Source organism: Setaria viridis, chromosome 9, assembly GCF_005286985.2.
Source record: "Setaria viridis chromosome 9, Setaria_viridis_v4.0, whole genome shotgun sequence".
In the NCBI taxonomy this organism is placed as follows: Eukaryota; Viridiplantae; Streptophyta; class Magnoliopsida; order Poales; family Poaceae; genus Setaria; species Setaria viridis.
The window spans coordinates 8,988,947-9,006,836 of record NC_048271.2 but is presented as its reverse complement, the minus strand read 5'-3'; the positions used below and the strand labels follow the sequence as shown (position 1 = coordinate 9,006,836).

The following is a 17,890-nucleotide window of genomic DNA, read 5'->3' as shown; positions in this document are numbered from 1 at the left end:
TACTTTTTTTCTCGGAACAAGAGAAAAAATAAAAAACTGTTAGACTGAAACTCTTTTAGGAAAGAAAAAAAATCCATATACCATATACAAATGGATGGTACATATATCATAAAGAAGGAATATGGAGCGGGTAGTGAGTATCGAACCTGTAACCCTAAGGTTATGAGCTTTGTGAACTACCAAACTGCTCTACCTTCTTAAACTAAAGAGCGGGGAACTTGTGGATAAAAGGGGATCGGATACGCCCCTCTACCATATCTATATAAATAGAATAGTCCATTTATACAGAATGGTAAAAAGGGCTCTTCTACGATCATCAATTCGAGAATACCATACAAATATGAAAGGGTATTTTATCCTTACCAACTGGATCTTGTTGCACTCGGTAACAAACATGCATAAACCATTTCTCGAAGTATGTGTCCGGATAGCCCAAAGTCTCGATAGTTAGCTCTAGGTCTTCCGGTTAAAAAACAACATCGATGAAGGGGTGTAGATGCACTATTACGTGGTAGGGATTGCAATTTTTCTTGCATTTTTTTTCGCTCAAACTCAAAGGGGAAACTTTGCTTCTTATCCTTTTTTTGAGGATCCACGAATCAAATGATATCTTTTTTATAATTTCTGCCGCTTCTTCTCCCTCTGAATCAAACTTTTTTTTTTGCCATAATGTGCCGTTCCTATTATTACCAAGTATATGGTTCTAATCCTAGATGGAAAAATAAATAGAAAAAAAATCTAAAAAGGCAGATCCTCCCTCTCCATCAAGAGTAAAACTAGGTTCTGATACAGTAAAAAAAACAAAAAAAAAACTAAATTAACCAAACTTGCCTGATGTTAAGGCAATCAAGAAAGCTGCATAAGTGAATATATAACCCACAGAAAAGTGGGCTAATCCAATCAATCTTGGTTGCACAATGGAAAGAGCCACGGGCTTATCTCTCCAGCGAATTAAATTAGCCAAAGGTGTGCGTTCATGGGCCCATGCTAAAGTCTCAATTAATTCCTACCAATATCCACGCTAGGAAATTAAGAACATAAATCCAGTTGCCCAAACAAGATGTCCAAATAAGAACATCCAAGCCCATACTGATAAACTATTCATCCCAAAAGGATTATATCCATTGATAAGTTGTGAAGAGTTTAACCATAGGTAATCTCTTAACCATCCCATCAAATAAGTGGAGGATTCATTAAATTGTGAAATGTTGCCCTGCCATAATGTGATGTGTTTCCAATGCCAATAAAAAGTAACCCATCCAACTGTATTTAACATCTAGAAAACTGCAAATAAAACGCGTCCCAAGCAGAAATATCACAAGTACCACCGTGCCCTGGGCCGTCGCAAGGAAAACTATATCCGAAATCCTTTTTATCCGGCATTAATTTGGAACCGCGTGCATCTAAAGCACCCTTTACTAAAATCAATGCAGTTGTATGCAAACCTAGAGCAATAGCATGATGAACCAAGAAATCTCCGGGTCCTATTGTTAAGAAAAGCGAAGTGGCTAGTGCTGTTTTGCCGGTCTGTCTGTCCCCAATAATTAACTCTCGTTGACCGCGCCTTATGGGGATCATCGAATCGATAGCAATAAGCCCTATTTGAAGGGGTTCATATACGGAACGCATAGAAATTATACCTAGAGCAGGAGATTCAATTAAGCGAGATTCCGAAGCGACAATTTCGCCTCTCCCATCAATAGGTTTAGCGAGAGCATTTATAACACGACCCAAGTAAGCCTCGCTCACGGATATCTGAGCAATTCTTCCTGTTGCTTTTACAAAACTTCCCTCTTGTATCATCAACCCATCGCCCATTAATACAATTCCAACATTTTTGGATTCCAAATTCAGAGCAATACCTCTCGTCCCTTCCACAAATTTGACTAATTCACTTGACATTATTTCACCAAGACCTATAATATGAGCAATCCCATCCCCCACTTGAACTACGCGACCGATATTCTCAATCCCTACTTTCCTATTAAATTGTTCAATACGTTTGCGGAGAATTTTATTAATTTCGTCGACTCGAAGGGTTGCCATTAGTGTTTCTTGAATCTTTTTTTCGAAAGCAAGGGGAAAATAATGCCTAAATTCTAAAAGAAAGTAGAAGTTCAAAACCTAATAAATTTCATTATCTCTTCCATTCTATGGCCCCGAGAATGCCAATATTAGCACGAATCGTACGGAAATGTAACTCGGTATTCAAACAACTATTCAAAGTTCCTAGAGCTCCTTGTACGGCTTGTTGGAAAACCCGTTGTCGAACCTGATTCATCGCCCTTTGTTTTTCAAAATAAAGGGTTTCGTTTTTAGACTTTTCTAATTGTTCCAAACTAATAGAAGTAGCATTAATCAAATTTGCTTTTTCTCATTCTATTTCAGAGTATCCATTCATTCGATACTCATCTGCTTCTAGTTCAACTTTCTGTAATCGAATCCGAGCTTTTTCGAGTTGTTCAAGGGTCCCTCTATGCAATTCTTCCGAATTTCGAATAGTACTTAAGATCCTCTATTTTTTATTATCTAATAAATCTTTTAAGGAAAGTAGATTATCTTGCTATTAAGTTTACAATTTTTATGATCTCTTCCCGAACCAAACATGAATCTTTCGATTCATTTGGCTCTCCCGCTCCTTTTTTTCTCTTTTGCTATGTATTATGGCTATTTCCATATCTTTTTTTATGTAATGAGCCTATCCTCTGTTTTCTGTTTGTATTTCTATATACCCAAACATATATAAGACTAGATGAATATTAAGATAAGAGGATTCTTCCAACTAGATAAAAATATATCATGGTCAGCAAAGTTGTTTCTTTATTTGTGTTTGCTCTGTTAGTTAATAATTTCAATTTCATTAAGAAAAAAAAACTAAATAAATGGAAAATCTAAATTGATACAATTGCTTTTATTTTTTCTTCAAATCCAAAAACTTTCTCTTTTATACATAGGTCGTCGATTCGGCATTGGAAAAAGGGCTGGATGCCCTTCTAGTAAATAGTTCAAACTATTTTATCGATATGAGTGTTCTATATCAGATAAATTCCACACTAGCTATTTCCCGTTTAAAGCATTTCGAGACTAATGTAGTTGTAGAAAGAGTATCCCCTTTTGCCCGGACTTCAAGCAGTTTAGCTTTAACCGTGTTAATGGTCTCACATTATTGGTCTATAGAGAATCAAAGTAAATTTACCAATGAGTCACGAAATGCTATGGTTCTTCCATATGATTTCTAAAGTTATTCAGAAGTAATTCGTCGAGATCGTGCACCTTTTCTTATTTATCAAAAAAATACTAAAAAATATTCTAAAGTGCAGCCGGATAGATCCAATCTATTCTTGAAATAGACAACTCGCACACACTCCCTTTCCAAAAAAAAATTAATACACCAACCACTACAGTTAGATTTATTAGATTTGTTGCTAAAATATCGGTATTAAGTCCGAAACTCCCAGCGAATGGCCTGTGAGCTAAAAAAATGAAAGAATAGGTTACATTTTTCATATGCTCTCCTCTTATAGATAGGATGAACAAAGAAGAAAGTTTTTCGATCACTTATTTCGCTCGCCCTTTTTTGATCAGTTTTTTTAATGCAATCTTTTTTTAATGCAAATAGATTTAATCTAATAATTTCTTTAGATTAAGTCTTAGGTCTTGTTTGACCCGTAAAAAATCTCCTTTGTTGAAATGTTCCTAAAATTCCTAAAATAAAATAAAAGAAAAAGAGTTTCCACTATCCTAAACTAAGAATGAAGGAAGAGGACGAGCGTATCCTCTAAATTGATCCAGCGAAGAGGCAAAAACCTTCCCTTGTGATGCAGAGAACGCGTGGAGCTTGCCTTGACCCGCTTCAGATTAGAATAAGCAAATCGATTCTCGTCTAGCGCTTGCTCGTGTGTTCGCCTTCATGTGCGCGTACCAGGATCCTTGTCCAATTGCTTCTCACAGGAGAAGACAATTCTCAAAAGGTAATCATTACTCCGTTTGCATGTTGCAGTAAGACTGTATGTTTTCTCTCTCTACTGCTGATCGGACAGCAGCAGCGCGATATTCCTCCGTATCGGACTTGCACATCAGAGAAGACTTGACTTTGGTTCAGACGGGATGCATGCATCTGGTTGCTTTCTATCATCGGCAGCGGCGGGTGGCCATCTTGAGCAGTCCTCTTCTGCTTCGGATACCGACTCGACGTCTTCGACTTGAATACGCAACGCGTCTCTGTTTCAAAATATTCACACGCTGGGTGATACGCCGGATGCTGTATGGTTTCGGTTCGAAGTTGCCGTCTGAAACTTGTCAGAATCAACTTGAAAGGAGTTGGCATCTTCCGCCGATGGAATTGGCCATGATCCGACTGTTTTTCTAAACTTCTCGACTCTGCTCCGAATCGAAATTCGGCGACTTGCTTCTCGTCGAGTAGATTGATTTTGAAGATAAAGTCCTTCAAGCTCGCCTGATAATATCGAAGATCACTCCTACCTGGCGCGCCAGTTGCCGATACCTAGGGAGTACCCAAGTAAAAGATTGATTGGTGGGAGTAGCCAGATCTGAAACTTGAAGGTAAAAGTGAGGACACAAGATGCGAATTTATACAGGTTCGGGTCGCCAGAGTAGCGTAATACCCTACGTCCTGTTTGAGGTGTTGTGTATTGCGCCCTGCGCTTGGGTGTTGAGTAGCCTAGTTGTTGGTTATTAATGATGGTTCTACCGATCTAGATACCCTTGCCTCATTTATATACTTTAGGGGGGGTGAGATAACTAGTCGGTTACAAGGAGGAGTCCTAGTAGGATTACATGGGATGAGTCCTAGTAGGATTATAGGGGAATCCTTGTAGGAGTCCGACTTCTTCCTTCTTTTCGGGTACTGTGGATTTATCCCAGACACCAGAGGAGGGAGAATGAAGTTGCTAACCGGTCTAGTGAAGAAGTTGGTCGAGTGAAGAAAAACGAAGCCCGAGCAAATGGTTGAGCTTGCTTGGGGAGGAAGCTAAGAAAGCAGCTCATTTTATATAGAGCAAATGGTTGACATTAGTACCGGCTGGTAGTTTCAACCGGTACTAAATGGTTTCATTTAGTACCGGCTAGCCATTTAGTACCGGTTAAAGCTACCAGCCGGTACTAAATGGCATTCTCACATTTAGTATTTAGTACCGGTCGTCACTCACAGTACCACCGGAGCCTCTATAATACCGGTTTGGAGCCTCAGCCAGTGCAACGTGTCCGGTACTAACGCGTTGAACGAATGCTCAATTTTCCAGTAGTGGTTGTACATACTCGAAGCTTAGGAGAAGGTGGCGGAGCATAGCGCCGCAGAGCCGAACGAGCAGGACCAGGTGAAGGCGAGGCGGACGGTGCCGACCACCATGAGCCGCCGCCCCAACGCCGGCACGCCGCGCTTCTTCCCGACGCTGGACGCCATGCCACCACGGCACAAGCGAGCGAGGCGTGTGCAATCGAGGAACGCTGCACCGCGAGAATATGATGGTGAGTGAGAGGCTGAGAGCCCGAGCAGAGCACGACTACTTATAATGCATTTTCGTTTGCTGTTCAATGCTATAGGTAGCCATATCCACGTATTTTTGTTGGAATTTTTCATTTATATTTAGAGATACTTCTTGTGTCGGTACGTAAAACTAATACCACCATAACACATAGGTAGTCATCCAGCTCTAGAGCGCACCATCATTCACTTCGATCCATTGGAGACAACTTGGACTGTTTCGTCTCGGCACGGACCGGACGGATCTCTCACTCGTACAGTACTCCTACTCTTCAACACTGCAATCTAGCATTGTAGGTGTTGGTGCACGTTGCTGTATGTTTGGATGCACGAAGCTTACCGCAAAATGACAATATATAAACAGATGCATGAATCATGTGCACACACACATACTCCAAACAAAGCTAGAGACGCAAACTCATTTTACTCGCCTCAGTTTGGCGTGCAGGTGCAGTACAGTGTCCGCATATGTCTCCGCGTCACTGCTGCACTGAAAGGGTCTGTTTGGTTTGAGTTGCTTATTATAAGCAACTTAAAGTTGCTTAAAGATGCTTATTTGGAGTTACTTATTTTTAGTCTAAGCTGTTTGGATACCCTTGCTTATGAGATGGATATTGTCATATTTACCCCTTGTGTTGCTACCTTCCAATTTGCCTCCCCACCCTTCTTCTTCCTGCACTACCCGATCCCGGCCTCCGAGCCCCAGAACCAGGGTGGATCAGCACGGCGGCGGGCGGTAGCGGCGGCGGATGGCGCGGAGGCGGGCGGCAGGCGGGAGCGGCGGGGAGGCGGGCGGCGGCGGGCGGCGCAGCGGCAGCGGGCGGCGCGGAGGTGGGCAGCGCGGAGGCGGGCGGTGCGGAGGCGGGGAGGCGGGCAAGCGGCGGCGGGTGGGAGCGGCGGTGGGTGGCGCGGCGGCCGGCGGCGGCGGGTGGCGTGGAGGCCGGCGGCGCAGAGGTAGGGGAGTGGTGCTCGGTGACGGGAGAGGGGAGAGAGAGGAGGGTAGGGTGCATTGAATGAGGGCAGAAGGTGTAAAGTGCACCTTTTACTCCCCATAAGCAACCATAAGCAACCTAAGAGTTGCTTATTTGCTTATAATAAGCAACCCCATAAGCAAAAGTGATTGGTTCCATAAGTAACTTATTTGCTTATTTTAAGTGCTTATGCATACAACTCAAACCAAATGCCTGGGAGGCTGTAAAGGAATTGTTAAGAGCATCAGCAGCGTAGCGCGAGGCTTGGAACGTCACTTCACAGGGGAGGCTTCTATCAGTTTTTTGTCACAGGGTGCATGCTTGCCAGGCATCGATGCCCAAAGGGCTGTGGGGCCTGTCCAGAAATAAAAAAGAAGCATGGCCCAACTAGCACAGCTTCATCCACCGAATATATTATTCTATACCTAAGCAGAAGTGAGCCCCGGTGACTCTACTCTACCCGATGCTAGTATTTTTTCAACCGAGCATCGGTGGCTGCAATGGGAAAAGCGACGCTCCAAACATCTCCGGAGACTACTTTTTTTTCTTGTATGTGTGTTATCATGTAATTGCGCTTCTATGCTCTAAATCGTGTGCGAGTGCTCAGATAAGCCCGCGTTGTAATCGTTCTATACGTTTTATCCTCCTTAATAAAAAATACGCAGCTCTCTTACGTATTTAAAAAAAATAGAGTATTGTTTTTTCACTACACTGCGGGTGCTCTTAAGTTACTGGTTCTATGCACGGTTCGGATCGGATGGACAAAGACGGGTCACATATACAAATTTTCGCTGGCCCACGTTACTACAGTACACGGATGCATCTGAATCTGGGTCTGCTACACGAAGAAAACATGGATGCATATGTGTTCCAATGAACAATACGTGAGTAAGTAATATAGATTAGCCACGGATCTTAAATTCATTTACAAACTTCTAATACTTAATTACCACTCTTAAAATTAGTGCAGGTCCATTATATATAGTATATATGCACGTCCAAATCTTGGGCTCTTGGCACATCCATCTCTCAGGTGGCTATAGAGAGTTGTCAGCCACGTAGCTGCATAGAAGTTAAGCTGGTACAAGTGCGCGTACAAGATGATCGCTCCGCTGCTCAGCAACCAAATAGCGAGGCCGGCTGGTGCCATCAACGACACAAGGCGGAGGCTGCAGGCAGACGGCCCGGCCACCGTGCTCGGCATCGGGACGGCGAACCCGCCGAATTTCGTGAGGCAGCAGGATTACGCCGACTACTACTTCCGCGTCACCAAGAGCGAGCATCTCACTGACCTTAAAGCCAAGCTCAGGAGAATATGTAAGTAATGTAAAAAACCATCTTATTTTGCGATCGTGATTGGTGATGTAGGGTGAAGATCGAAGCATAAGATAAGATAAGTTAGGGCACTTGAAAATATATAGTCACACTTAGAAACAAACGTACGATTAGTATATAAACCAGGATTTGTTCATTTGTAAGTTGTCGGCTCAGACTCAGTTGCTCAGTTGATTACATGTTTCAGGCTACAAATCGCCGATCAAGAAACGCTACTTCCACCACACGGAGGAGCTGCTCGACAGCCACCCCGAGTTCGCCAACCGCACGTCTCTATCCTTGGACGCGCGGCAGGACATCTTGGCCACTGCCGTCCCCGAGCTCGCCGCGGCCGCCGCGGCAAAGGCTATCGCCGAGTGGGGCCGGCCAGCGACGGAAATCACCGACCTCGTCGTCAGCAGCTACTCCGGCGCCCAAATGCCCGGCATCGATTTCCACCTCGCGTCCTTGCTCGGCCTCCGCCCTTCCGTGCGCCGCACCATGATGTACATGAACGGCTGCTCCGGCGGCGCCGCCGCGCTCCGCCTCGCCAAGGACATCGCGGAGAACAACCGCGGCGCGCGCGTCCTCGTGGCCTGCGCCGAGCTCACGCTCATCATGTTCCGCGCGCCCCACGAGGCCCAGCTCGGTTCGCTCGTCATGCAGGCTCTGCTCGGGGACGGCGCGGGCGCCGTCGTCGTCGGCGCCGATCCCGTCTCCGGCGAGCAGCCGGGCTTCGAGATGGTGTCGGCTTCGCAGACCACGATACCGGAGAGCAAGAACATAGCCGTGGGCCGGCTCGGCGCGGATGGGTTCCTCTTCAACCCTTCCAAGGAGTTGCCATTACTGGTTCGTGAAAACATCGAGCGATGCGTCGGTGATGCGCTTGCGCCGCTGGGGACTGTCGCGAGCTGGAACGACCTCTTCTGGGCGGTGCATCCGGGTGGGCCCGCCATCTTGGATGGCGTCGAGGCGGGGCTCGGGTTGGATCCCCGGAAGCTGGAAGCGAGCCGACGGGTACTGCGGGAGTACGGGAACATGTCCGGGCCGTCGGTGATCTTCGTGCTCGATGAGCTCCGCCGCCAGCAAGAGGAGATGAACGAGATGGGCGTCATGGTAGGGCTCGGACCAGGGCTCACTGTCGAGACCATGGCGTTGCGCGCCATAGATAGTCAAAGGAAGGTTTAGCACACCAGCATACGATAAGCACCGGCTGGTGTCTTAATTATATATGCCTCTATATGTTTTGCACGTAAATTTTGCATTTGCATGAACATAGTTCAGTTTAAGTCGTGCATGGCATGTATGCCACATTAGGAATATCTTTTTTTTTCATTTACATAACTCTCGTGCCTGTCGTCCTGAACTCGGTTCTTGTTGAGATCTTGGGATCATATAACAAAGCAAATAAAGAAAATAACGGTAGGTGTACGAAACTCTCATTTGTTTTTTTACGAAGCTTTTATATACAAGTGGCAACAAAAAATCGTAAAAATATTATATTATATGATTATTTTCAAAGCGAATGAACTAATATTTATGCCCTTGCGATCAAATCAAAATTAGAACCTTTATTATCAAAAAAAATTATATCCTTTTTATCATCTGCGCAAATGTACATAGGACACGACAGTTGATTACAATGTGAATGTGAACATCACCAGATGCGATGTACCAACACTTTTTCTCCTCAACGTATCAATTATTAAGTTGCATGCTATACCAGTTTTTAAAAAAAGTTTAAATAATTCACACATACGTCAACCTTTCTCTCGTGAGCATGCTCCCTTACACCTCAAAAGTTGAAACAGGAGCTGATTCGAGATCCCTCACAATATTGAGTTACTACATGCATGGATGCACCGACAATTTCAACCTAAAAGTTCAAGCTGATAGCGAAAGGATGCAATTTACTTGTACTTCAACACTAACCTCAGTGGATCTAATATTTTTTTAACTAAATGTATTTAGCAGGTGCACTTCTACTTGTACCTCGTTTATTTCCTCCTATTATTTATCAAAATATTTCTACCCCCAAAAAAAAATCTCCAACAATTGTTAATGTTGTGAAGAGGTTGACAATAATTCAGCTTAGCCTAATGATAAAAGATGGACAATTTGCTTATACTTCACCAGGTTATACTTTTTGCTAAGTGTATTAAATTAGCATGCACCCTTATGTTTCTACCTCCTTTATTTCTTCCTATTATCGTACCGCTCAAGATAAGGAAAAAGCCAAAAAGTTCCATGAGAACTAAGGTAAAAAGGGTGGACAATGCCAACTTATTCAATTCAAGGAAGAATCCTTTGTTGTACACATGGTACATGAAAGAAAGAAGGTATTGTAGCAACTCCTGATCAACAACCTAGCTAAGTCTTAGCTTTTGCTGGGCAAGCTTGAGGGAGTTTGTTGATGGTCCTTATGACATAAATCCGACCGTCACATTACTCAAAGGATAAAGGAAAACCCCACATATATTGGCAAATAAGTAATTTCAAGAATACAAGTCTACATAAAGAGAGAAACGTGCACAAACGCTAGAGAAACACATCGAAGATCATTCTAGGCGAAGCACGAATACCAAAGGGCCCACATGCTAGGGCAAAACCAGCCAATCCAGCGGGGGTCCACAAGGAAAAGTGCCAAGGCCCATCCAGCAGCCCACCATGCAAAGGCGGTGGAGAACCGGCCCAGCCCAGGGTCGGCCGAACCCCAGATTCAGCCGATCCTGGACAGTCGGTTCCGTCCTCATCCTCCACATGGCGCTCACTGGTTGACTCCCCAAGGCGGTGGCGAGGGATTCCCTGGAATATTCGCCTGGGAACCGCCCTCTACCAGCTATAAGAAGAGGAGACCCCCTCACAACACACACCATATTTGAAGCCTCTCTCCCTCTCTCTCTAGTTACTCTTGTACTCCTTAGGCTAGTGGAGCTAGGCTAGAGCTGAAACTCTTGTAGTGCTAAGCTAGTCTTCGGGTTGGTTGGGGACATAACCTCCGGCTCTCAATATGGCTTTGTACTCGAGTTGTCGGTATTCGATCTACAAAGAGTATGGTTGTTATGCTATTTCGGTAGTATGCTATGCCATGTCTTGCGCTTTATTAAGTTATACTCGTATGCTTAGGCTGAATCTATGTTACCGCATCGGTTCGTTGTGCCTTCGGACTTGCTCTAGTTCTATGCCTATCGATCATCATGGTTGGGGTTCCGAAGGGGCCAGAGTAGTGATCACGAATACGAGCGTGGTGCTCGGGCACGTTGGGATCCATCAAATATTATTGTACCCCACGGTCTGTCGGGGTAGGCGGCAGGTGGTGACAGTCCTGTCCGTCCCTTGTAGTCCCCCACATTCAGGTATGATATGGTGTAGGAGTTCTGAAAGATATCTTGCCCTAGCAGATCAGGGAGGGATATTCTCCCCGTAATGTTGTATGGTTAGAGTTAGTTCTAATCATGTGCTTGTATGATCCTTGCTAGTATAGATAGATGCTACTAGGACCTCTTGTATGCTTTGCTTCCTCTAACCTTAGGTTTATTTGTTTATTCTTTATTTTTGAGATTGGCTTATGTGTGTGTCACATTACCCTCACATCTATATCATGGCTTACCCCTGTGAGATCTTTGGTCTGTTACTTAAGCATATCGTCCTAGATATGTACCTAATAAATCCTTTTACACCAGTGCCATCCTTTGGGAAAATATAAATAACAATACCCTGAATACTCTCCGGGTGAAATGCTACAACGGTATATTTGTGCACTTGCGGATTTATTCATAATGTTAAGAAATACCAACAGGCATCGGCTGGGTGGCCCACATGTCAGGTTTAGGACAAGAGAGAGGGTGATGGAGGGAGACGGCAAAAGGATGACGGTGTACCAGTTCGGAGGAAGGGGGCGGCGCCGCCGTGTGGCCATGGCCACTGCCACGAGAGCTCACCGGAGCACTCCTAAATGGTGTTTCCAGCCACCTCCAGCCCCACGGCGAGCACCAGAAGAGAGAGGAGGATGAGGGGAGCTCGGCTAGGTGTTGTGGGGGAGAGGGAGAGAGGGGATGAGGCGCAGCCCCTGGAGGACAGGGCTCGACCCACCTCGGGATGTTGTGGGGAACTCCGGCGAGGGGGTGTGTGAGGCGGCCACATCACCCTGGAATGAATGAGGGCGAGTGGCTGTCATGGCGGTGAGGGATGGTAGGAGGTGTGCACATGGCAGCCGATAGAGTGGGCTCGGCCAAGGGCTCTATTCTACGATGACATGGGCGAGATGGCGACAGGGCTAAGGGAGAATGAGGGGGGACGGATTGCGGGGAGGGGATAGGGAGGCCGCGTTCAGGAGGGCGACCACCTGTGCCGGCTATGGTGGTGTCCCTGCCGGTGTCAGGCAAGGTGGTCGGTCATGGGGGATGCACCAGGGAAGAGGATAGGGAGGAGAAGGGGGAGTGGATAGGTGAGTGCAGCGCCCGGGAAGGAGAAATGGATGGCGAGGGCACGCATGTGGGTAGCAAACTCAGACGCGGTGGCGCAACGAAGTTACTGTGATGGGGTTACCGCGGCAGAGGCGGGGGAATTCTTCCCCGCCGGCGGTGGCGCTACACAGCCAGTGGGTGGCTGCGCTCATGAGGCCAGGCCGCAAGCGGAGCTAGGCCGAGGTGAGTTGGGCTACGGTCATGAGCGAGTGTTGTGCTGGGCTGGCGGAGAGGGCTGGGCTGTAAACGGAGCTGGGCCAGAGGCGGGACGTGCCGGGCTGAAAAGAGGGAGCGGCCGAATGGGAGATTGCGCCCGTTAGGGTTTAAATAGGTTTCTCTTTTGGGTGAATATGGTTTTAGGTTTGAATTTGATTTGGAATTCAAATTCGAACAGGGTTTGGGATATGAGTTTGGATGGGACCTAAAGATTGGACTTTTTGAAAGGATTTGAGATTTAGCAATGGTTTTGCATGAATAGAGTTAGCTAAGGTTTTTTTATAGGAGATGAGTGATATTCAATATTCTAACTTAGATTAGATGAGTGATTTAGTTTGAATATTGATCAAAGGATTTTAGATAAGGGGATTATTTTAGAAATATTACTTCTAGGGTCTGGAAGACTTAGATAGAATTTCTAGGAACAAGCAAATGCTTCGCATATGTGGATTAATGCATAGTTTTATTTATAAAATAGGTTTTGTATATTTTAGGAAAGAAGATTATGCTTTATTTAAAGAATTTTTTTAACGGACGGTAAGAGAATTGCTGAATTTTTATTAGAAGAGGAGCAAAAAATAAAAAAGATATAACTAGGGGTAAAAACACACCCCTCGGCGATAAAAAACAGCACGACTAACTCCCCCACACAATAACAGCCGGCACGACTAAAAACACAAAATAAACTAGAAAGAAGAACAAAACTAAGCAGACTGTGGCAGTTCTGGAGATCCTGATGCTCGAGTTGCCAACTGATGTGGCAGTTCTGGAGATCCTGATGCTCGAGTTGCCAACTGATATCGGTGAAAGTCTTCTCGCACAAAAAAAGCCACATCATCCACTAGTTTGTTTTTCCTGATTGAAAGTTCTTCTGTTGCGTTCCTTCCGGATGTTCCACCAGAAGTAAATCATGAGGCTGTAAAAAAGAGGTCTATTTTCTTTGTCATTCGCGACTCTGCATTTTTTCCACCATCTATATACGGAGTCCGTGGTTAAAGAAAAAATTTAAAAAATTCGTATTTTTAAATGCTCTAAAAAGTAGGGATGCTATACACGAGTATGCATTACAACACAATAGTTTAAGCTAATCTCAAAATAGTTTAACTTATGCATTGCTATACGTCGGTTAAGCTTCATCTTTGGTCAACTTTCACAGCCGAGCCATTTAAGCACCGCCACACAGCAGCTTCCTCCACTAGAAGCTTTATAAGTACTGTCGACAGTAACACAAGCACACAAACACTTAGGTCACCACCCTTAGAACAGAGGAGCTGCACACCTGCATCTTCTCACAAGAGTTGGGCACAAGAACACTAGTAGCAACTGCATCAGTCTTAGTCTAGGTAAGCATCCTTTCAATCCATCCTTTTCACGTAGCAGCATGCCTTCTCCCGATCCCAATGATCTATTAGATAAAGCATAGGTGATTAGTGCATGAAAACATATTCACATCATTGGAAATTAGCAGCTAGCAGCCTACATATATCATCAGGTTGCATTTTTTGTCCGAGAGTTTCAGTTTTGCACAGCATGAGAATTTACTTAAGAGCTCTAATTTCTAATTTAGAAAATCTGCACAGCTACACTTGAATTTCTTTCAGGGATCACAATAGAGATTGGACATGTGCCTGTACATGTTCTTTTTAGAGACCTGTACAGCTAGATGTGAATTCGAACTCCAATCTGAACAATTAATCCTTTGGAACCTTACCTGACCATGTCAATTGTATAATCTAGTGGCAGAAAATTTCCCTTCAGGAGGCTATTAGGAACTAATCTAGTGCATTCGCTGCAAGTCACAGAATTAAACATCAGGCATGACTGAACCCAAGCATATCAGATACAGTTATTCTCAGATCAGGCACTTTCAGCCTCCCACAGATACGCTGATAGGCTAATCTAGACATGAACTAACCTCAATGATGGAGGAAGTATACAGCGACAGGGTCCATAATGTACAGCAAAGCAAATATATGGAAAAGCAGAAACTGAAAATTCATTTGGGCAAAACAACAAACAGGTGCTGGGCATAGTCGAGGTGACCTGTACGTGCAGGTGCTGGCCACGGCCGCGGCACCAATGGTTGTAGTGGAGGAGACAGTGAACAGCCCCAGAACAAATCAAAGAGCTGAGGCCTGAGAGCTTCGAATCGTACCTTAGCTTCTCTGTGTGGCGGAGGGCAGATGCGGCCCATGGTGGTGGCCGAGATGCGGCCAGCGGGTGGTGACCGTCTGACCGGAGGCTGGCAAGCGAGAGCGGCCGCGCATCGCTGCCGGACAGGGAGGGGTGCGTCCCCGTGCCGTGACCTCTGCTCCTCATGTCGAAACATCTTCTAGTTGTGATGGGCAGTTGTCCTCTAGGTGAAAAATCCTTCTCATGAATAGCCTTCTTGAATCCACATTATTTAGAGGCTTAATTTCATAGATTCGCTCTTGAGAATCACTGCTACAAGATTTGGCAACGCTACTGATCCGGGTAGTTGTAATTACTCTGCTGTGATGACTATTCTGAGGTAGGACTGACTTCACAAGCCCCCAGTTCGATGTACTCCAGACATCATCAATGACAATTAAGTACCTGTATGCAATTTTAGTGAATGGCTTTGAGTAAACTTGCATAATAACTAATAATTTGTGGTCTGTAGAATTATGGTACCACTGGATTTTCTAAACCTAGGGCCTAGGCTTATATCTACACCTCATATTTTTATGTGTGACATGTGCACAACAGAAATCTGGAAAAATGTAATAATGAGGATGTAAATATATGTATATACTATATACGTGTTCAGGCGCGCGCTCCAAAAAAAATTTATATACTAAAAAAACGAAAATGGCAATGCCTACTGCGAAAAATAGACTACTTCATCATACTAACACTATCACCATGGTTGCTGTTCATGCTACTTTGAATCATCTATCATGTCCAACTCGCCATTAAAACCTTGAATCCATGTGTAGTTCGATACGTGAATGATACTATATGTTGCAGTGCTCACTAGTAATTCTTCTCTTGAATTTAATTTTAGCCAAAGTCCCTCTAAGTCCTATCCAAAGCACAAGTCCTTTTTAGCCGAAATACAATAATTTAATCTGGGGTTTAATTTTATGTTCGAAATTTATAGTGAAAAAGTTCAATACCCAAGTTAAAGTTCAATCCACTTTTTGGAAGTTCCCTAGTTATTAAAAAGTCTCCCCGTTCTAAATCCCAGGTGAAGCCTTTGTAGCTTTGCTTTGAAAAAAAAATGTCAGCTGTATATCCCTATATTTTTCCCAAATTTTTGGAGAAACTGAGAATTATACATAACCAATCATAAACCAGTTTTCTAACAAGGATGTAGTAACTACAAGTACTTCTTATCTTGCAAATAATCCCTAAGGGTGCGTTTGGTTACGAGGACGAAGTGGGACGGGACGGGACGATCCCACTTCGTCCCGCGTTTGGTTGGAGGACAGGTGGGACGGGGACATCCCTACGAGGGAATATATCCTCCAGATGCGGGATGCTCCCATCCCACCAAAACGAGCGGACGGGGGCATCCCACTTCGCCCCCGTCACGCGTCGTCACGCGCCGTCCGCACCGGTGGAGGGGGCGAGGTTGGGCGGCGGGCGAGCCGCTGGCGGAGGGGCCGGCGCGGGCGAGCTCCGCCCCGGCCGGCGGGCGCGAGATCCGCCACGGCCGGCACGGGCGAGCTCCGCCGTGGCCCCTGAGATCCGGCGGGCGGCGGCGTGGCCTGGGGTGAGCGGGGCGAGCGGCCGGCGGGGCAAGCGGGTCCAGCCGGCGGGGCGAGCGCCCCCGGTGCCGCGGCCGGTGCCCACGGCCTGGGCGGCAGGGAGCTCCGGCGGGGGCGGTAGGGAGCTCCGGCGGTGGCGAGCGGGGGCGGCATGGCTTGGGGCGGCAGGGAACGCTGGCGGGGGCGGGAACCGGCTTGCCGGCGTCGGATGGGGAGATGGGTCTGGTTGGAGAAGATACGGGTGAGGAGAAAAAAAAAGAAAAGAAGATGACATGTGGGCCCATATATGACATGTGGGTCCCACTAAACACATGCAGCTAACGGTGTTACCCGAGCCATCCGTCCCTCGTTTTCAATCCATCGTACCAAACAAAAAACTGGGATGAATTCATCCCTCTCAACCAAACATCAGACGGGATGATCCCATCCCAAAAAATAGAGACGGCACCGTCCCATCCCATCTTGTCTCCAAACCAAACGCACCCTAAGAGTGCGTATCAATTGCTCAACCTCCAGACGGCCAAATTGTCCACGCTCATGCTCTTGTAGAAGCTGGGAAAGTGCATCCTTAGTAAGCTTCTTGAGATCAAGGTTACGAGATACAGATGCTGCGGCCTTGTAGTGGAATTGCCCCCCAAGTGAGCGATACACCTCCATGGCAAGCGGGGTCTTGCCTAGTCCTCCAAATCCTACAATAGAGACCACCTTCAATTGTGGCTCTCCATCCATCAACCACCCAGTTATCGTGTCCCGTGGACCATCAACGCCTATGAGGCCCTTGGACTCTGCAAGTAGCACCGGCAATCGGGGGTCGATGGCCACAGGCGTTGCACTCCTGACAATACACTCGTCCAGCTTATACCTTGACCGGCGTTCGCTCACATCCTTGACGCGATCGCTAAGTTCCTGGATCTGGTTTGCCACCTGGTGACGCGCCCAGAGCTTCTTGATCTTGCGTCACATCTTCTTGATGATGCCCGGTTGATCGGCATCCCCACGGGCAAGTTTGTGCATGAAGGTGTCGATGCAGTCTTCCATGTCATAGGCGAGGTCTCGCGCGTTGTTCCTCCACTGCTTGAGCTGCCCGTCAAGCCCCTCCACATGACCACATCGGCCAGCTTGACCAGCAAGGCGTTCATGCTCCCCAGCTCGTCCCTGAGGTTCTCGATCTTGCGGCGGACGCCCTTCTGCTTGGTGTACTCCTCAGAGAGTAGGCCGGTGAGCTTGGCGAGGAGGGAGGTCATTGCCCCGGTGGAGGCGCTCACCATCGCTCCCACCATATCGGTGCTAGTAGGGATGCTGGTGGTGCTGTTCGTGCAAGGTAGGTGTTTGCTGCACTAATGCTTGTGCTGCAGTATATGGATCTGCAGCGATTGGAGAACTGAAAAAAATCTGGGTTTCATCGTCGTTGGACAGCATATATGGACAGCATGTTCATAGCAGAATCAAAGGACTCAACTTCTGTCGCGGTGGCATCCCAACATTGAATTTTAACAATGACACGCTTCAGAACTGAAAGGTGCTCAAGGCCGAAATTGGCACAACGCCATGGTTGCGCCTTGTTTTCCTTGCATAAAACTCTATACGAAATGTTTCGACCTCTGGCATAGCTCCCGGTGCAAACACCAGCCCCACTCTTCCATTCAGCACTTGGAAGGAGAACTCCTTTAGGCTCTGGAATCCTTG

The 17,890-nt window shown here is 46.1% G+C and overlaps 1 protein-coding gene, 1 long non-coding RNA gene and 1 pseudogene across 2 annotated transcripts; 1 reads left to right on the top strand and 2 right to left on the bottom strand.

The window, feature by feature from the left end:
* Positions 1-282: 282 nt before the first annotated feature.
* LOC117837395 (photosystem I P700 chlorophyll a apoprotein A2-like) lies at positions 283-5,503 on the bottom strand (annotated as a pseudogene).
* A 1,970-nt stretch (positions 5,504-7,473) lies between these two features.
* On the top strand, positions 7,474-9,154 carry LOC117837149 (bisdemethoxycurcumin synthase). The gene is made up of 2 exons (XM_034716734.2): positions 7,474-7,791; positions 7,997-9,154. The coding sequence occupies exons 1-2, from the start codon at positions 7,575-7,577 to the stop codon at positions 8,974-8,976; spliced, it is 1,197 nt and encodes a 398-aa protein (XP_034572625.1). The 5' UTR covers positions 7,474-7,574; the 3' UTR covers positions 8,977-9,154.
* Positions 9,155-13,459: 4,305 nt separating this feature from the next.
* Positions 13,460-15,032, bottom strand: LOC117837052 (uncharacterized). The gene is made up of 2 exons (XR_004636223.2): positions 14,626-15,032; positions 13,460-13,875 (listed from the first exon to the last, which is right to left on the bottom strand). It is a non-coding gene; the product is annotated as an uncharacterized lncRNA (long non-coding RNA).
* Positions 15,033-17,890: the final 2,858 nt, after the last annotated feature.